The sequence below is a fragment of the Molothrus ater genome, chromosome 10, assembly GCF_012460135.2.
Source record: "Molothrus ater isolate BHLD 08-10-18 breed brown headed cowbird chromosome 10, BPBGC_Mater_1.1, whole genome shotgun sequence".
Taxonomy (NCBI): Eukaryota; Metazoa; Chordata; class Aves; order Passeriformes; family Icteridae; genus Molothrus; species Molothrus ater.
In genome coordinates, this window is record NC_050487.2 from 3444797 (window position 1) to 3466134 (window position 21338).

Genomic DNA, 21338 nt, shown 5'->3' on the forward strand with positions numbered 1-21338 from the left:
TGTATTGTGGTCTGAAGATTGCTATATTGCTATATTTTCATGATTTAGAAGATTTTCTATTCATAAATGCTCTGTTCACTTCAGCATTGCCATGAGATTGCTGGGTGTGTTGGATCTGCAGTGCAAACTTGATGTAATAAATGGTTATAATCCTGCCTTCTGAGAAATGCCCTGAAGGAAATGATGAGGGAAAGGCCTGGAGAAAGGTCTGGTCTGTCTGCATGGGAGCCCTTATAGTAACTCCTGGCTCAGATGAGGATTCATAAAAGGTATTTTAAAAGTTTAAACATGTACTCATTGCCCATCCATTTTCTTTTTCAGTGGACCCTGAATATGCTTTAGCCTTTGAATGTGCATCTTTCCCTTGGGAAGGAGAAATTTGTATTGTTATATTTTGTTATATAAAAGGATGCTAAAATTGAAATGAAAAAATATAAATAACTGAAAATATTGATGTAAAAAGGAAGAAAGAAAAAAAAAGTAAATACACTGTGATCAATACCAGAAACAGACAAGTATAAGTTAATCCAAACACTGACAGATGTACAGGAATAAAGTTTACTGTCTTTACCATCTAGAAAACAGAAAAAACCCTAAATCTAAAACTTCTAATAAAGGAAAAAAAAAAAGAAAAAGAAACCAAGCAAAAAGCATCCCAACCTGTGAGCCTTACTGGATTTTTAACTTGCTGTGGAATTGTCTGTGTACACACTGAGGAACAGCAAAGGTGCTTGTGGCTGTGCACTGCACACTGAGTCCTGCAAGGCTCACTGTGGTGGGGACATTCTCCTGTGTCCTGATCTCTCTGCTGGCAGTGTTCTGCTATGAGTGACATTGTGAGCACTTGGGATGCTCCTTGGAGCTGAACCCTGTCCTGGCCATGTGCCATCACCCATAATCTCTTGTGTAAAAAGAACTTTCATTTTAACCTTGTTTGGTTCAGAAAGAAAAGCAGTTATACATGTTCATGCTGAGGCTGTCCTGGGAGGAGTTTGAAACCACTGCATTTGAAACTGATGATTAGAACTTTTGTTTTTCATAATGATCTTTCAATTGCAAACAGCACAAGATGACCACAGAATAAACCCAAAAGTAGGATCAAGAGCTGGAAGAATACACATTGAAAAGTTAATTTATTTATACACTTTGGGTTTTACTGGGATTAATTCACAAAAGATTCTTCAATCCTATCTCCTAGCTGTGTGCAAACATGACCAAGGCAGGTTATTGGCCTACAACTGGAATAATCTCATTGATGTCTGTGATACTATTTCAGATTGGTCTGTTACAGTTATGATGTAGAATTTTGTGATACTGTTTGTTCCACAGAAGCTTTCTGTGTGTGCACAATTCACCAGATATTTCTTACATCCTCCAAAAGAAATCAATTTCCCAACAAGGGAAGGTGTGGGAGGCTGGCACTGTTGTACATTGTTTTGGGTATCTTTGTCTGGGGTGATGCTGGCATGAGATAGTGGCTACACAAACCCAGGATCCAGTGAAGCTGTTGGAGTAGAGCTGACTTACATTGATTTCAGTGTCCATCAAATTATGACTTGTGTAGGATGTTGTCCTCCTTCTGATAAAAAAGCTTTAGTAGTGAACCTGGCCACAGCATTTCTCTATAGAATATGACTGATTTAAAAAAACCTATACAAATGAAACAACTGATATTAGTATTTTTACAGACAAATACTTCCTCCCCTTCCTAAAATTCAATGCTTATAATATATTTGATGTGACATTCATTTTCTGTCTCTAAAGTGATTTTTTTTGGACAGAGTCCTTCATTCAGTGGCAAAGACTAGAAGCTACCAGGGCAGAGATGAGCTGCCTGTTCCCTCAGCCCTTTGTTCTCAGATTTTGCAGGTAGCTGGCAGATCTGTCCCCCCCAGAAAGACAGGACCTCTGCACATACAAATGCTGGCATTGAATTGTACTGCTACAAAAGCAGAAAACTTTCCTCTGGCAATGCTTTTCCTGCAAAGCCTGGAGACTGCTCAAGTTGCTTCTGCTCTGCTAAGCTGTCTGAATAGGCTCTGTCCTAAAAGCTGTGCTTAACAAAACAAACCACTACAGCTTTGATCCATGGAGAAGGAAAAGAAAAAGTCTGAACCAGTTTTCCCTCCTCCTTCACCCCAGTGCTAGGCTGCAGAATGTTGGTGGCTCTGGTCTGTAGTGATGGCTTGTGGTCCAGGGCAGGAAATGAGTAAAGCAGCTGTGACTTTGTGGGGAGGTCTTGTCAAAACTGATGCACTGAGCTGAAGGTCTGGACTAGTTCAGGAGCTGATTCCCAGTGGCATGCCAAGGCCCAGCCCCAGGGGAGCAGAGTTACTTGTCAAAAACATGGGACAAAAGGCAATGCAGAGGGCTTTCAGCCATGCAGTTCTACCATGAAGTATGGCAAACCATGGAGCTCGTAGTGATTATATACTTGTTACCTTTAATTCAGCTGCTTAAATTCTTGTTTAACTTCTTATACCAGGGAGAATGTGACCTGTGTGATAATTGTAACATTTTCTTTTTTATATTCAGTTTTAATATTAGCATGGAACAGTGAAAGGAAGACTTGCTGCTGGTGTGAGGTAGGAGGGAGTAGATAAAATATTCAGTTAGCATGGCTCTTATTTGTGGTATTGCTTAACTAATAAGGGCCATACCAAGCAAATTCAGTGACTTTTTTCCTGTGTTGCCCCTCACAGTGATACAAGCATGTTTTTACACTTTGTTATGCAAATGTGCAGTGTAGTATCAATGGTAAGACTGATGAAAATATGTGCAGCATTTGTTAGGGCAGCTTGCTTGTCATCATTTCCCTCTGTCATCTGCATCTCATTAAAATGTATGAACATGTTAAACACATTGGGATAACAGTGTGTGTGTGTCTGAGAGGAGCAGTGGCTCCCAGGCCATGTTCTGCACAGTTCCATGTGTGATGTGTGTGTGGCAGTGGCTCCCAGGCCATGTTCTGCACAGTTCCATGTGTGATGTGTGTGTGGCAGTGGCTCCCAGGACATGTTCTGCACAGTTCCATGTGTGATGTGTGTGTGGCAGTGGCTCCCAGGACATGTTCTGCACAGTTCCATGTGTGTGTGGCAGTGGCTCCCGGGCCGTGTTCTGCACAGTTCCATGTGTGTGGCAGTGGCTCCCAGGCCATGTTCTGCACAGCTCCATGTGTGATGTGTGTGTGGCAGTGGCTCCCAGGCCGTGTTGTGCACAGCTCCATGTGTGATGTGTGTGTGGCAGTGGCTCCCAGGCCATGTTCTGCACAGTTCCATGTGTGATGTGTGTGTGGCAGTGGCTCCCAGGACATGTTCTGCACAGTTCCATGTGTGTGTGGCAGTGGCTCCCGGGCCGTGTTCTGCACAGTTCCATGTGTGTGGCAGTGGCTCCCAGGCCATGTTCTGCACAGCTCCATGTGTGATGTGTGTGTGGCAGTGGCTCCCAGGCCATGTTCTGCACAGTTCCATGTGTGATGTGTGTGTGGCAGTGGCTCCCAGGACATGTTCTGCACAGTTCCATGTGTGTGTGGCAGTGGCTCCCGGGCCGTGTTCTGCACAGTTCCATGTGTGTGGCAGTGGCTCCCAGGCCATGTTCTGCACAGCTCCATGTGTGATGTGTGTGTGGCAGTGGCTCCCAGGCCGTGTTGTGCACAGCTCCATGTGTGATGTGTGTGTGGCAGTGGCTCCCAGGCCATGTTCTGCACAGCTCCATGTGTGTGGCAGTGGCTCCCAGGCCATGTTCTGCACAGTTCCATGTGTGTGGCAGTGGCTCCCAGGCCATGTTCTGCACAGTTCCATGTGTGTGGCAGTGGCTCCCAGGCCATGTTCTGCACACTTCCATGTGTGATGTGTGTGTGGCAGTGGCTCCCGAGCCATGTTCTGCAGACCTTTCAGCTCCCCCCGTGTGGGCCCTGCTGTTTCTCCTGTGCTGTCTGAGCTCGGATCAGGCCCCAGCTGCTGGTACTGGGGGAGCTTCAGGGGCATCCTTGATGCAAAGGCATTCAAAGTACTACTTTGAAAGGGAAGGTACTTTTGAAGGGTTGCCAAGCCCTGCTCAATTCGTGTCCCTTCTGACAGCAGGGCTTTTCCTCCTTTGTGTGTGGGGACTGGCCATATATGAGAGTAGGCAAATACAAGTGGCCCCCTCTGCCTGTTCCTGCTGAACTAGGGCAGGCCTCTGACCCTTGCCAGGCAGGTGACTTTTATTACTTATTACTGACACAAATAGCAGAAAATCCTTTTTTTTTTTTCCCCAAAGGCAAGTTAGTCTGGATTTTTAGGCTTTCTTTTTTTTTTTTTTTTGCACCCCTGCCTCTTTAATCTCTGCCATAGCAGTAAAGGTTGATAAGCAGTGTTGAAGATGTGCTGATGTAAACTCAGCCAAATGCCAAATCCCTGCATCAGCCTTGTTAAATTCATGTTTACATGATTATGGGGTGTCATTTCTGCGTTTATGTCGCTGCAGGCACTTTCCTGGGCTCCCAAGTGTGATCTAAACATTGAGGGAGTTCTGCTGTTTCTTGTTGCATTTTAATATATAACATTTTTAGTGTTTTTAAGTGTGATCTTGAATGAATGAAGTTTCAAAGTCACAAAAAACCTGGAGTTGTGTGAGATTATTTTGGGTTTTATCCAGGACAGGCTCTGGGCAGTTACAAGTGTGCTTTTAGATCAGATAAAACTTGTGAATGTTGTACAGTTCAGATGAGGACATGACTGGTCCAGACCTTTTTGCTATTGCACAGGGGGTCATAAATGCAAGGTGAGGTCTTTAGAACTTTCATTTATTTGCAAAATGCAAATAAATAAAGCCTGCAACTGTGATTTAATTCATTCCTTCTATCGTCCTTTCAAGCATTGGTCGCTCTGAATCAGGCAATAAGCAAGTGTCAGCGTTGACTCCTGAAAAAATATTTTTTTTGCCTTACCACTTACAATACCATGTAATTTCTGCATTTAAATAACTTCAGGCAGTTTTTTCTGCATCCTGGCTGACTTGTTTTGTGGAGATCTTGGCTCTTGTCAGGAAAGCCTGAGTGGTCTGGTGTGTCCCCACTGTTTGGGTTCTGCCACAGCTGCCTGGGCTGCACAGACTGATGGAGAAGGTTCTCACCAGGCTGGGGACTGAACAGATTGTCTCATCTTGGTCCCTTTTGGTGTCACCCAGAGTAGATGCTTGGTCACTGATGTGGTGCAGCTGGGGTCATCAAAGCTTGGCTTGTACTGAGGTGTATCTGGTTTGGTGTTTTATGTGTGCCTGCTCTCCAACTGTACTCATTCCTTCCACGTATTTTCTATTTAACATGCCATATTTCTTATAGCATAACCTCCAATTTTGGAGCCAGAACCTCTTCTTGGGGATGTCAAAAGGAAGCGCAGAACAATTTTCTATTAGCAACTCAAATTTTGTGAGGGCCAAACGTCCTTTGAAAATACCATTTGATATATTCAGTTCAATCAATGGATGAAGAGATTCTGATTATCAGCAATTATTTCTGGTGAAAGGAGCCTCAAAAGCAGAGTATCCAGAGAGCTCTTACTTAAAATTGGAACATAGAAATTGGCTGGAGTAGTTGCTTTAGGAAGCACAGAAAAAAGGTCTCCTTCATGGTACACACATTGTCAAGTAATCACTGGCTATCACCAGGGTGACTTTTTGCAATACAAAAAAAAAAAACAAAACTTTTTTTGTGAGATCTGAAATACTAGCAAAAATTGAAGTCCAAGTTCATTTCTTGAAAATATGTCCAGGAGCTTTAACCTTTTCTTCAGATTTCAAAGGAATGATTTTAATAGTTGTATATTCCTATGCCCAAACCTAGTTTTTTTTAACCAGGTTGTAAAAAATATCAGAAATGTGACTTTAGTCAGCTATTTCTTTGACAGCAGCCCCAAAAATTAATGTAACAAGCTAGCAGAGCCTTTTTGCCTTTTAGTGGGGTTTTTTAAAATGGAAACTTGGTTGCAATCTCCTTTCAAAATTCTGTTGCTTGCTTAAATGCAGATATTATGTGCATAATGAGGGGTAAAACTGACAGGACATGTCTGTCACTGGAGTAATGAATATTAAATGATCAGTTTGAAATGAATGAACTGTAAAATATATAATTATCATTCAGTGTTCCATACCTTTCACAATAAAAAGCATGAAATGAAATTTGCAATAAAATGTGTCCCATCTGCAGTACTGTAGGACAAAAGCTGAGATGTCACAGGCCAAAATCACTCATATTAGCAATTCATAGAGGTGGTTGGTAATTAGGGACTGAGTGATGAGGGGAAATAGTGTTTGATATTTAGTCACAAAACTTAACCAATTAACTAAAAAAACCCAAATGGGTGGAAGATGCAATTTCATTTTTCTTCCATCAGTCAGTCTTTTGTTTGACAGACAAGTTTTTCTGCACTCGCCAGAGCCCAGGAAACTCTTTTTACAGCAGACAGCAGTAATTAGGAAAAGATCTATTTAATTATCAGGGAATACTAATAAGCAAGGAACGGAAGCTTAGCTGTTTGTTAGATTGGACAGACAGAAATTAATTCATTTGTATACATAAAGAATGTATCTTATGCAAGTACTATTATCTAGCTCTTGTGAGCAATTAATTATTCCAGTGTTATATAGTACCTGTTTTGGAGGAAAATGTACTGGTTGCATATAGTGTTCCAGTGTTTCTCAAAATAGATGTGTACTGCAAATGTGTATTTTCATTTTTGGAGAAGAAACGCAGCTAAGTTGTCACCTCCTGTGAAAAATGCATTTATTTTATGATTGGCTTTGTGCAAATATTAAAATGAATATTAGATGTGTTGTGTTAGAAAGTAATGCTGGATTAATTCTCTTAAGTAATGTGCTAAATATAGTTTTAGGTTATAAAAATGTTAGAATAGAAACTGTGCTCTGTAGCATACTTTTCTTTAAAGAAAGGACTTGCAGTGAGACAGCAGCCACAGGACACCTCAATCTTTCAGAGAAAAAGAATTTATTGCTTCATTATCAGAAGAAAGGAACTTCTTCCTGCCTTGAAGGTGCTGTTAGGATTCAGAGGAAGAAGTTGATGATGACCAGACAGAATCCTGTGTTGGAATGGAATTTATGCATCATGGATGAAGTGTATGAACATGCAACAGGTTATTGTTTTTAATGGTTAATCCTTTGTTAGTGTGGGTCCATTTTGGGGCTCATGCTGCCCAGAAAAAGGTAGCTGGACATCTGTAACTCTTTGTCTCTATTGTCTCATATCGTCCTAATTCAAGTTGTCCAATATTTATTACTCTAATTGCATTGCTATCTTTATAACCATTTTGTTACTATTAAACTTTTAAAATTTTAAAAACAAGTGATTGGCGTTTTTCACACCTCCTAAGCAGTGAGCATTCCTTGGGATTGTGCTGCCCGAGGGCAGGAGCTCCTGTCCGGCTGCGATTCTTTCACTGTTGAGTGAGTGCCTGCTGGCCTGTAATACAGCAGAATGTTTTTCACCAAGAGCCAGACCAGCCGTTCTCCATCATCTTCTTATTTTCCTTCATTTGCTTTAGTGCTGTTTGGGCCCCAGTGGCTGCCCATACCTCATGAGCCTGGTGGGCTCAGGGCCCCATTCCCAGGTTGGCAGTGTCACCTGGTGTTGGGAAAGATGAAACAGGAAAGCCTTATAAATATGATTGTCTGGCAAAGAATTTTGAGAGTATGGAAACTATAAGCGAGATTGAAATGAAAGCAAGCTTTGAGGTACCTCAGTTACTGAACAACTGGAAAACAATGGTGTGGCCAGCTGAAGGTGATCCCCTTTTGATAGAACAACACCCTCTGCTTGCAGACAGCTCCAAGGGTCAGAGCAGAGCCTACAGCTTGGCAGAAGGGGCCCAAAGAGGAGTTTTTAGGGTTTAAAATGTAGCACAGTATGGTAATGTAGTGATTCTTACAGGCTGTATGGAAATGCTATAGGATTTGTATCTTGTACTAGATTGGTTAGTGAGAAATAGAATATTCAACACAGAAGATTTATTGTATTGTAACGGGAACCTTGCTCTCTCACCCTTTTGCTCTCTTTCCCTCTCATCCTCTCTCAGTCCTGCTCTGAGCTGTGCCTGGCAGCTCCCAGCAGGGCCCTGCACCCAGGCCCTGTGCAACGAACCCCAAGTTCCTGACCTGGCTGCAGAGATCTCTGCTCTCTGTCGGTCCCGACCGTCCTACCCCCGTCGCTCCTACAACCTGGCAGGCAGCAGGGCTGGGAATGTCACTGGACTGGCAGCAAGGCTGGGCTGGAAGGGAGAGGAGCTGGTGACTCCCCCTGCCTGCTGTTGGGGACAGCTGCCAGGCAGGAATTACTGCAGCAGATGTCCCTTGGATGCCACTGGAGTGAGTGAATATCCCATCCCACAGAACTTGCTGCCTCGTCACCTCCCATGGCTAACCCAGCTGTAGGCTTGATGAGGTTTTTAATGAGGAGGAGGTTTTACTGTGTGGTTTTGTACAGGCAGGAAGATTGGTCAGCCTTGCCCTGGTTCTTTGTTTCCTGTGGGGTCCCCTGTGTGAAAAATGCCAATCACTTGTTTTTAAAATTATAAAAGTTTAATAGTAATAAAATGGTTATAAAAATAGTAATACAATTAGAGTAATAATAATTTGGACAATTTGAATTAGGACAATATGAGACAATAGAGACAAAGAGTTACTGACAGTCTGGGTACCTTTTTCTGGGCAGCATAACCCCAAAAAGGACCCACGTTAACAGAGGATTAACCCTTAAAAGCAACAGCCTGTTGCATGTTCATACACCTCATACATGATGCATAAATTCCATTCAAACACAGGATTCTGTCTGGGCAGTGTCAACTTCTTCTTCTGAATCCCAACAACACCTTTGAGGCAGGAAGAAGTTTGTTTTTTCTGATAATGAAGCAATAAATTCTTTTTCTCTGAAAGATTGAGGTGTCCTGTGGCTGCTGTCTCACTGCAAGTCCTTTCTTTAAAGTATCCTACAGAGCAGAGTTTCTATTTTAACATTTTTTATAACCTAAAACTATGTTTAACACACTTAAGAGAATTAATACAGCATTACTTTCTAACACAACACATCTAATATTCATTTTAATATTTGCACGAAGCCAATCATAAAATAAATGCATTTTTCACACCTGTATGGTGTGCCTCAAGTCTAAAAGTCTTTTTGCTATTGCCCGAGGAGGGCAGAAAGGCAAGCAGGAATTATAAAATTTTGAAGAAGGAGAAACCCTAAAAGAAACCTTGGAATGATACTTCCCTTGGCATCTGCTGAACGGCTGTGCAGACCCCAGAATGCTGCCTTCACAGGTATGTTTTAAATGAAACAGAGGGAGGGGGAAAAGGTAACCCACACATTCAGGTGGTCTCTAGGAATACCTTCCTCTACTTGGACATCTCCTTCCTCACCTGTTTATATGATCAGGCTAACATGAGAGGGACAGTTGTACAGGGGGGTTCCTTGGAGTCAAGATTCAGAGTCAAGATTTAAGAGAGCTGGACAGCTGTCTTATGTTTTTGTGGAATTTAATAGTTTGTTCTCATTCCCAAAGAGGCTATAACACAGTAAAACATCTTGGTGCTGTCATTGGATCCATATGGAGACAAGAATGTGTTAACTGTTGGTGCAAGGACATGGTCCAGCTCTGACTGGAGCTCTGGGAACTCTGACTCCTAATGCAGGCAAATTGTGCCACACTTTCACCCCAAGCTCCACCTGTACTCAGCATTTGTTATTTAAATGCATAAATGTGGGTAGGAGGAAAGAGTACTTGCTAATGTAAGAATTGCATTTTAAAACTTAGCTGTTGGCAGTATAATTTCTATGTAAATAGACTGATATGTTTCAAAACACTCAGGAATTAGGAGACACTTGAGGATGTTAAAGGAAGAAAGAAAAATTAGAGCCTGTTTCCAGGTTGAAATGCAAAAAAAAAAAGAGGTTAAGCAGTTTTGAGGGAAGAGTAAACCATTAAAATAGGAGTGGTGATAATTTTAGGTTTAAATCTATAGAAAATGTACTGAGAGAAAAGACTGCCTTGGAAAAAAAATAAAGACTGAATTGATAATGAGGAGGTGCATAAAAATAAATTAAGCATTTTGTTATAAAGTCAGAGCTATTTATAATCAGAAACAGCATCAAAGCTTAAAAACATATTTCTTTCAGGCAGTTCCTAGGTCTAGACTGAGGTGTTACAAGAAAACAAATGCAGTGGAAAAAAATTAAAGTGTGGGTAGACTATGTCTGAAGAATGCAGAATAGTTGTGAAAAGCAGGGTGTTCACTCAATGGATTCCATAGCCCATGGAATTAAGGCATTCTCTGCCTTGGAGAGCCGAAACACAGAGGTCTTGACTCTTACAATGTCTGGAACAGCCACATTCCCATTGATTTTGGGGGGTAGACAGATCATTTTGTTTTGGAGTGTATAGAAACTTCAGTCAGGACTACAAACTAATAACAGCTGTTGTATGAAAGTGCAAAGAAGTTGGGCTCTGTCCCAAAAAACCAAGAACAGCAGTTCTTCAGGACACAACAGAGAGTCTGTCAGAAATGGCCACCATGGATAGAGGTGCACAGAATGGTACCAAAGCAGGAGACACTCCAGTGTTACCTTTGTCCTGCCTGTGTGTCATTTACTGCATTCCTGCTTTCTGCTGGGACTGAGAAGGGCAACACCATCAGCTGACACCAGCCTTGTGCACTGATGGTAGGAAAACTTATGCAATCCTTGTTTTATTAATGTGTGGGACCCTGTGACAAAGGCCATTTAAAGGTAGATTCTGAGAGGTGTGGAGTGAGGATGGAAAGTCAGTTAATAGATTTATTTTGAGGTACATTTTGACTTACAGCATCTGAACACAGAATAAACGCTTGCAAATGGACTTCCTGCCGTGTTTCTCTGCGGTGCCTTCTGCCTGCATTGCTGGTTTGACACTTTGTGGTTTATCTGTGGGCTTGGTCCATGGCTGTTGGACAGGCTGTGATGAGCCTGTGCCTGGCACGGAACAGAGCTGTGCCACCCTCCCTGAGAACAGCCTGCAGTGGAGCAGTGGATGTGACACCTGCAGTGCCCCTGTGGTCTGCCCATCCATAATGCACAAATGATGCAAGACTGTCAGAGGATATGCACTCAAAAGGGTTCTCATGCTCCCAGCTCTGGATTTCTCTGCATTTTCACATCTCTCCCTTGACCTTTCAGCTTCATGAGCCTTTGCCCACACACAAACGTGCCTAGAATTTATCAATCTCTCTCAGTTTCTTGCACTCTTCCTATTATTCCCTCTTAAAGAATTGGAGTTTCTTGGTTTTCATCAGGGAATAAAGCATCTCTTCTGTAGTGCAGTCACAATTTAAAAACCAACATAGTTCATTTGGAAGGAGTGGTGGCCATATGAAAAAAAAAGATGAGTAGCTTCTTTCAAGATCTGCTGGATGAAGTAGAGGGCAGGTAATTTGCAGCAACACCTGTCCTATACATAATCAGCTTCTCTCCACTGCAATATCCTTCAGTCCCTGCTGTATGGAAATCTTTAATTTTAAACAAATAATGAAAAGATAAACATCAACTTTCTTCTATTTAAAAAAAAAACAAACTACTGACTCCTTTAAAATCCATGGCATTAGGATTTATCTCAATTCCCAAGATTTCCAAATGTGTAGGCTCATATGTAGGAGCATAGGATTTCAGTGAGATTAAATTTGTATACTGAGATAGCACTCAAATCTGTGCTATCAAAATAGTGTGGCATGAAATTTTATAAAGGCTACAATTTTTAAGGCTTTTTTTTTCATTTATTTTAGCCTCATAATGTAATAGGGGTTTTAACTTGGAATTTTTCAAAATACTGTTCTCAGCTACAGAGTATTGCTGAAACTCTTGAGACATAATTGCATAAAGCCTAAGGTACCTTAATATCCTTTTTTAAAACTTCAACTCAAGGTACTATTTACAAAGGAAAATGTGCTAATCTGAAATACAAGGTGTTGAAAAACCTTTGAAAATCTGCTCAGCCAGTGTTAAAATGTCTTGAGTTCATTAGCATCTGCAATGTTCACTTTAGAGATGTCATAACTGAGACATTCATAGGAGAAATTGCAGCGATTGGAAGGCCCTGGTTTTGGTAGTTTAGGCAGTAAGGGGGATATTACAGATGCAATTTAGTTCTTCAGTTAAACAGGGCATCCTGCAGGCCTGCAGCTCCTCAGTGAGGTCTGTCTTTGGTGCTTTCAGGGGATTGCTCTTGCTTTTCTGCACAACCACTGTATTTGATTTCTTTTGCTTCCTATGAAAACACACTGTCATGATAAAAATGCTCACTGGGGATCTGTGTGCTCCTCAGAATTACATGAAATACTGGAATCTTTCCAATGCATTGATGTCCAGTCAGTGAAGCAGAGCTGGGAGCCCTGGGCAGCTCTGACAGAACCCTTCAGAGCTCTCTCCATTCTTGTTTATTTAAGGAATAAGGACAAGAGTCAGGTTAAGTTAAAAAGCCTGCTGTTAATGCTCATAATGGAAAAATAAATCCATGTTCTGAACAACTTGCAGCCCAAATGAAAGACATAATGTGTGTAAGACTGGGGCAGCTTCATACAGTGAGTGTGGAGTTATTAAATAGCAAGGAAGTTAAATTAAATGATAGAAGGATTAAATATTGGGCATCTCAAGCTTTTATGTCTGTTTAAATGAGAATGAAGCTTCTCATGAGGAATCCATGTTGAATTGAAGATTAGCATTGATAAGCAAGATAAGTGAAATGCTTTTTGAGTGCAAGTAAATACATAGGAAAACACCTTATTTGTGACTTTTTTGTGCCCTTGAAACGTCAATGAAAACATTTTTAAGTCATTGGATACTTTCCCCAAGGTTTTTAAGTGTGTAATTTTCACACTTAATTTCAAATTTAAGTGTGAGGATGCAATCAATAAGTGCTGTTAAAGTTCCTGTGGATAGCTGTGGGACAGACTCATCCCCTAATTCCGATTTTGTTCCTTAGATATGGGACATGAACAGCCTCCTGCTCTCAGTGCTGAGGCATGGAGACTGGGAGATCAGAATTCAGGTTTGCACTCTCAGAAGCCTGTTATGGCAACTATCAGTAGATAAATTTGATGTTGATGAAGGAGTTGAAATGTCTTTTGTGTTAATTAAAATAACTTTGAAGTTTAAAGGCACTTCAAGGCCCAGAGACCACAACTATGTGATCCATTCCCTAAAAGAGGGCAATGAGACAGGGTGCAAAGACTAATTCCTGTATGGATATGAAAATTCAAGATGTGCTCTTCAGAAATAAGGATCAGAAGTAAAACATGCTGCTGAAAGTTTTACATCTCAGTATTGTAAGTGGAGTTCTACAAAATTTGTGGCTAGATTGTTTTTTTCTGAACAGCACAGGTTTGAGTTGAGCAAAGCATTCACGAAGTTCCTGTTAAATGTGTAATATTAATTTCCTCAGTGTTAAGAAGTTTCTCTCCCCCACTCGCAAAAAACCCCAAACAAACAGATTTACAAGAGAATTAATCATATTTATGGCTGCATAAGCATCTCAACATGTCAGAATAAGTACAGAGTATGTTATCTTACTTTAGAAATAGCCAACAGCAGTGTAATTACTGATGTTATCCAGTCTGTTAGGCAAGGCACTTGGTGCTTTTGGTCAAATTAGTTTGTAATAAGAATTAGCTACTAACAAAAGAGTCTTCCTTTTCAAATGTTGCCCCTTTTTTAATATAAGAAGAAATTTGGTTGATGGGAACTGTCATTGTTGAAAGGCCTTCTCTTGGAGGCCAGAAAATGTGTTTATGGCAGGAAACTTGGTGCAGAATAGGTTTTGCTGTGCAGCACAATCAAAGCAGTGCCAAGGTATCCACAGGAGCTCCACTGAGTAATTTAATGTTGCTGAGATGCACTGCCCATAATGTATTGCTCAGTTAAAATGTTCTCCAAAGAGTCCACATCTCATAATCACACATCATAAATCATATAAATTCTGCTTTAACTGATCTTAATGTCAAAACTCCCATTGCCTTGATTGGGGCAGGATTTTCATGTTATTATTTTATGTACAAGCACATAAAGCATTATAGTTTAAAGTTGTCTATCTAAAAATAAAGCCAGAACATAACTACTGGAATTTCAGTAATTCATGCAATGGCATCACAGGGAGAACAAAGTGTGTGGGACAGAATAAATTTCTTCTCTACAGTTTGTCTTTGGGCAAAGCATATAAAATGTGTTTTATATCAGAACCTTTCTGGAAAGTTTTCAGGATTTTTGTAGGTAGGGAAACACAGTTCCTCCTGATAAAGTTACTCATGTTTTTTTCCTAATGCTGAGACCGATTTAATCCTGTAAAATGCAAACATTTATTTACTTCTCCTACTTCACAGCCATTTTCAGTTTCCACTTTTTACTTAGTTTCTTTTTCCTCAAAAATGCATGTAAAAATCCATGTTCTTGTTTTCTCTTTCTTCCAGAGGAAGTCTTAAATTCTTTCTCAAGCTCCAATCCTCATTTCTTTAGTGACCTAAGCCCCCAAATCTGCCTATCTTCTGAACATTTTTATTCTTAGCTGCTACTTTATGAGATCTGGGATTTTGCTGCTGTCTTTGGTTTCTATTCCTGGCTCATTCTGGAAATCCAGGTTTCTATCTCAAGACATACCTTGAGGGAATTAAGGTCTCTGTTATAAAGCTACACGTGCACAATACAGTCACATGTAGGACCCGTGTGAGGAGGATTTGCTTAGTAAAACACAATCTCTGAAATATTTCAGTGTAGTGACATCGAGTTGCCAGAAGCTGGAGGTACTGGAGACTCCAGTGAATTTCTCTTCAAGGATATGAAATTTCAAAACATTTCACTTGTTCATCAAAGAATGACCATAGCACGAGCCACACTTGTGAGTCAAAATCATCTTCTGACCTCACCCTCTTTCAAGTTTCTCCTTCTTGGTCCAGAGTCCAGAGCTATTAAAGTTCTCCAGAGAATAGCTCACAGAAACTCAACAATGGACAAATTGTGGTTTTAGTTACCATTTCCTTTGGAACACCAGAAAAGCGAGCCCGAGCTGTGTCCATGGCTGACCCCACAGGTGTCACTGTGGTGTTTCCCCAGGAAAGCACTGTCCCCAGGGAGGAGTGACCACCAGGTCAGTGCTGTCCAGGTCCAGGGCTCTTCCAGCCAGGGGCATTGTGCCTTGCAGCTGTTCCTGTGGCAGCTGCATCCCTTGGGAGTGGGATCCCCCATGCCTTGCTGTTCAAGGGCAGGGCTTGCAGCATCTTCAGTCTGACATTCTGCAGGAGTTAATGGGATTTCCTGCATGCCCCAAAGGCTTCCTGGGCATCCTCAGTTTGGGTGGTTCTCAGGGGAAGGCCTTTGACACCTACACAGGATTCCAGCAGGCTGAGCTGAAGATCATTAAATCAGCAGATGAAAAGACTTAGAGCTGAAAGAAGTGGTAAGAAAGCCTAAATTTTCTGCCAATTTTTCTGGAATTGACAACCTCTTTAAGCTAGAGATGAGAGAACATATTATCAACACAATTAAATGGAAAAGAAATCCATCATGCTATTTAGAGGATAAAAAGAAAGAAAACATTTGCTTTCATAAAGCAATTCTTAACCATTACAATTTGCTACCTCAGGTTTTAGCTGCCTGAAGTTTAGAAAATGTCAGTTAAACCAACTGACAATATTGAACTTGCCCTGGTGTCAGGAGTTAAACCTTCTAATAGCCACTTTTTTTCTTTCTTAATTCTTTTCTGATGTGTTATTTTTGGATCAGTGACATTTTCTAACTGATTTGAGTCAGGAACCATCTGAATTTTGCAAATATCATTGTAATGTGTCCCTTGTACACGTGCTGCTTCCCACCCACTCCTCCTCTCCCCACACCCTAACAAATGACTTTCTCAGCTTAGAGAAAAGATGGCTTTGCTCATAAGATGATGGCCTCATGCATTTTGTCCTTACTGTACTCCTGTTACTATAATGCTTCTGCACTGACAAATCACAGCTCTGCTGCTCACAGGCTTTGGGACTTGAAAGATTTAATGCACAGCCTGAGATTGCCTTCGGGAAGTGCTGCACATGTCTCGCAGTCTTGAATACCCTACACAAGGTCAGCAAGGTTTGGGCATTCTAAACATCATCTGGGCCTTTCTCTGTGCTATCTCTGTGCTATCTCTGTTTCCTGTGGGGCTGTCCTTAGGCTGACTTTCAGGACAGCAGTCCTGGGCCATGAAGTTCCCTCAGACTCTCAGACCGGGGTTGGTTCCTTGGCCGTGTTCTGCTTGGGCTCTTGTGCCCGGTGTGTTTGCAGAGGGAGCACAGAGGGGCCTTTTCTGACACAGGGCTGGTTCCACTGCATCCCCAGGCCCTTTTCTGACATGGGGGTTCCACTGCATCCCCAGACCCTTTCCTGGCACAGGGCTGGTTCCATTGCATCCCCAGGCCCTTTCCTGGCACAGGGCTGGTTCCACTGCATCCCCAGGCCCTTTCCTGCCACAGGGCTGGTTCCACTGCATCCCCAGGCCCTTTTCTGACATGGGGGTTCCACTGCATCCCCAGGCCCTTTCCTGGCACGGGGCTGGTTCCACTGCATCCCCAGGCCCTTTTCTGACATGGGGGTTCCACTGCATCCCCAGGCCCTTTCCTGGCACAGGGCTGGTTCCATTGCATCCCCAGGCCCTTTTCTGGCACAGGGCTGGTTCCATTGCATCCCCAGACCCTTTTCTGGCACAGGGCTGGTTCCACTGCATCCCCAGGCCCTTTCCTGTGACCATGTTCACAGGGGTCCAAGGATGGGGGAATAGATGAGGATCTGACTCCATGTTTCAGAAGGCTTGATTTATTATTTTATTTTATATATATATATAATAGTAAAACTATACTAAAAGAATAGAAGAAAGGATTTCATCAGAAGGCTAGCTAAGAATAGAAAAAGAGAGAATGATAACAGAGTCTGAGCCAGCTGACTGTGATTGGCCATTAATTAGAAACAACCACATGAGCCCAATCCCAGCTGCACCTGTTGCATTCCACAGCAGCAGATAACCATTGGTTACATTTTGTTCCTGAGGCCTCTCAGCTTCTCAGGAGGAAAAATCCTAAGGAAAGGGTTTTTCATAAAAGATGTCTGTGACACTTTTCTGGCATGGGGGTTCCACTGCACCCCAAGGCTTGTGATCACAACCTTCATGGGACAGACTGGGAAATGCCCTGTGCACAGTGCAGACATATTGTAATGGATCAACCTCGAGCTGTAATAAAGGAAGATTAATTGCCTGATCATAGATGGTATAAATTATTTATAGTATGGATTTATATAAATGACTAATAAATTATAGGAAGGGAGGCAAGTTTGAAAAAGACAAACAACCCAGAGGGTATCTTTATGTCTTAACTAAATATGTTTGAATTCATACAAGCCTTGTACTGATTCCAGCTTTCAGTAAATGCTTCCAGAGAAGATCTTTTGTGAGGAAGACAGAACCTTTTTTTCTTTTCCCTAGATTTAGAGTTAATATCACTGTACTACATTTTAATATGCCTTAAGAGGGAGAAGTTTTCTTGTATAACTCTTAACCTGCTGATGATCCAGCTTATTTGCACATTTGAACTTGACTGGCTGTGTAGTGCTCTGCCTTTTTAGTTCCTGAAACTTCACATACAAATCTGTGTATAGATCTCTTCCATCATCTTTAGCAAATGCAAACCAAAGAAAAGTAGCTTGCCTGTCACGTCACTTTATAGAATGCTGTGAATTGGTAAGCATTGTTGAGAAGCATTGAAATATTTTTTAACCATTCCTGCCTTTTCCATTTTAAAGAAAAAATGAAAAAGTCACATCCTATCTAAAACATTAAAGAATTCCAAAAAGGATACATGTTAATCTTTAAAATATCCTAATAAGTACTGTATATAATCCAAATTATGGAACTTTTTCAATAATGTGATTTTTTTTTTCTTTTCTAGTTAAACATACAGTTTCATGTAGCCTGAAATAGACAGCATGGTAAAATGGTTTTGTTGTGGGGTTTAAATAAATGCAGTGTGGCACTACTATGTTTTTGGGAACCTAAAATCCAACTCACATATCCCAAAGTAGAATCAGTAGCTCAAATAAGGCAAGACAAAACACTTTTGAATTTTGAAAATTCTCTTCCTTTGAAGACACTGCATAAGGATAGGAAAATACCAGAGATTTAAGAGCTGTGTTAACCTGTGGATAAACACTGGCTTGAACCAGTCTAATATTTTGTAGTTGTCCTTTTGTCTCTAAAGTATTTATTGATCATGGTACATATGAAGGTTTTTCCTTTATAGTCTCTTATTTTATGAAAGCCTGTGGAGTGGTTTCTGCAGTTAGTTGGTATAGTATGGTAGCATTTTACCAGCCTTTAACAGGGAGAATATAAACAGCCCCCCAGCCAGAACACCAGCTGCTCATCTCAGGATTAGAGATTTCTTAAATTAAAGGAAGAATCCAAAACAGTGCAAAACGATCAATAATTTTCATGATGTGAAAATATTGGAAGAGACATCATCTGATGCAAAAGAATTGCTTTGCATTCCCAAAGAGCATGGAAGTTTTCCATTTGTAAAATTTCCACACCATGGGTCACACAAAGCTTTTATAGCCATAGTTTTTACATTTGGGGATGTATCTCTGAAATTCATCTCTAAGACAAGAGCTTGCAAATAATTTGATATATTATTTTATTTTCCTTTGGCTTTATTGTTCTTTTCCTCTTCCCAATACCAGTCTCTAAGGTCTAAACTGTAGCATTTGTTCATATGTACTTTTCTTTTCTTCCCCCAATATAATTTAAGGAATGATGTTGCTGCCACTCATTTGACTGCTGTCATTGCTCATTGAAAACCAACTGGAGAAAGCTAAGGCTGGTAGAATTGCACTCACTGTATTCTGAGAGTTCCTTAAGTAAAAGTGCCATCAAAAGTATTCCCTAGGAATCAGTAAGAAGAAAGTTTTGGTGCTTTTTTTGTTTTATTTGCTTGTTCGGGTTTTTTGTTTGGTTGGTTTTTTTAAAGAGCTCAGACCCTTAAGAGAATCAGGAGGAATGAAAAGCATTTGGTACTTGAAATTTGAGTTGCATAAGGAGTTCCCTTTTCATGTGAGCTCCTGTTCACTGTCTCATTGTGGTTTAATTGCATCTGCCTGCAGTCAGGGGATGCCCTTTGGCTCAGTGCAGCCTGTGTCCCCCCAAGCCTGTGAGCCACACCTGAGTGCCACTGGAGCACACTGGAGTATCTGCATGCTCAGGAATTCACATATTCCATTAACAAATACAGGATGCTTCAACTGCCCTGCAAACCAGAATCCCAAATGCCATAAAAAGCTCTGAAATTGCATCTATCACTTCTCATTTTTCAACATCGACAAGACTTTTGGCCTTCATCTATTACATAAACTCACCAATCTCTCCTCTGGCTGTACAGTCATTACAAGATAGAGATTTGAGATCCCTGTTTTCCATTTCACCTTTCCCTGACACATCCCCTGTTTAATCTTCCTGTTGCTTAGTTATAGCAAAAATGGGCAAAACCAACTACTGTGAAGATAAGTAGGTTTTCTTCTGAAAGAAGATCTATTGCAACATAGGAATGAACTCAAAGCTCTCAGATTAGTGCTAGAATATAAAATAATTCAGCTTTAGAAGGATCACTCTCCCAAGTCCACAGTTTCCTAAACAAACTGGTTAAACAAAGGAGCAACAAAGGAACAGAATAAACTGCAATTTGCCATAAATATATTTGTATGCTTTCCCAAATAGCCAGTGAAAAAATAATTTGCTAATTGCCCATGTTTACCTGTGGCTAGAGCCTTGTGTTGTCTTGGTGGTTTTGGTGCTTTCTTCACAAAGGGAGAAACTTGAATCTTATTGATGTCTGGGGTTTTTACAGAAGACAAGACAGGAAAGAGTTTAGGGTTATATCTGGAGATTTTGTTTGGTTTCATAATTATTTTATTTATTTATTTTTAAATTTGGTTTCACTCCAAGTGTCACCTCTCCATCTTTGAGGTCATTTCTGTTAACTCACCAAGTATTTTCCTCAGCATCTGGTACACATAGCTATATAATAGCTATAGAAATTACCTTGCATCTGAGTTTGCTGCAAATGGGGTAGATATTCCTTGGTGAGTGCTCCCTCTTGCCTGGGGGTGTACATTCTTTAAACTGAAATTCATTTAGCTGTCACCATTGTATTCCTTATGTAGGAGTTCCAGTGACATAACATTCAGATTTTGCCTGCAGGAAGAAATCTCAATTTATAACCACAGCAAAGCTAAGCCTCTTACATTTTCCCCTTCCTTTTCATTTTGTGTATTCATCCTTTCCAGTCAATAGGAGATGGATGGTGAGAGGGGTGTAAGTGGAGAGGGTTCAGCAATAAGACAATCTGATGGTGTAGTGTAGTCTCTCCTTAAAGTGTCTTTTTGTGTGATCTTCCTGTGTGCTTCAAGACCAGATATCCAAATGTTCAACAGCTGGATTTGAAGGACAGGTTTTTCCAGAAAAACTTCAGATCCCCTGGTTAAATTGTGAAGAAGTGCAGACTTTTATCAGTAATTAAAATGCAGATGTTTGTTTTCTCTACAATGTACAAAACACAGAAGTAATTGTAGGTATTGTTCCAAAAATACAAAGTAAGAAGGTGACCAAGAGTTGAGTGTTCTCCCCCCGCCTTCTGCTTTGTGTCTTGTCAAGTTGGGTTTCTCAGGATGCCCTTTCTCTTGTACCAGGGCTTTGCAACTGAAATTAATTCCTGCAAAACTCTCTGAACCAAGTCAGGCTGACAGCTGAGAACACATTAAAAATATTTTGCAAATTGCCTTTTTATTTCAGTGTCTTAATTGGAGGGATGTCTGCAAGTGTTGAGTGCAGTACAATGTGCATGTCATTTTTCTTTTATATTTGAATGTTTATTGCAGTGGCTTTTGAGTAATTTGTTAGTGGCTTTTGAGTAAAACCATTAATATTGGAAGTATATTAAAAAATTTCTCTTTATAGATAAAATGAGCTGAATGGATATGAAACATAAACCAAATTAATTAGGCATGGTTTCTTCTTTTCTAGTGAATAAACACAAACCTTGGATTGAGACATCGTACCATGGAATCATAACTGAAAACAACGACACTGTGATTTTGGATCCTCCCCTAGTTGCTTTGGATAAAGATGCACCTGTTCCCTTTGCAGGTAGGAATGTTCATGAGCAGCAGCATTTGAGCCTGTGAACTGCATTTTGAATTTATTGGCATTTGTAAGGGAGAAATTTCCAGTGTAATTTGAAGGGCACATGTA

General features: G+C 40.9%; 1 protein-coding gene across 2 annotated transcripts in view; it reads left to right on the forward strand.

Annotated features, from left to right (window-relative positions):
• CLSTN2 (calsyntenin 2) overlaps positions 1 to 21338 on the forward strand; it is a 318866-nt gene that overhangs the window by 112544 nt on the left and 184984 nt on the right. For both annotated transcript variants that reach the window (XM_036388422.2, XM_054515868.1), the window contains exon 2: positions 21111 to 21233. Coding sequence is in view for 1 of the 2 variants with exons in the window: in XM_054515868.1 (XP_054371843.1) it covers positions 21111 to 21233 (123 nt within the window). In the remaining variant the exon portion in view is untranslated. The remainder of the gene's footprint in view (positions 1 to 21110; positions 21234 to 21338) is intronic.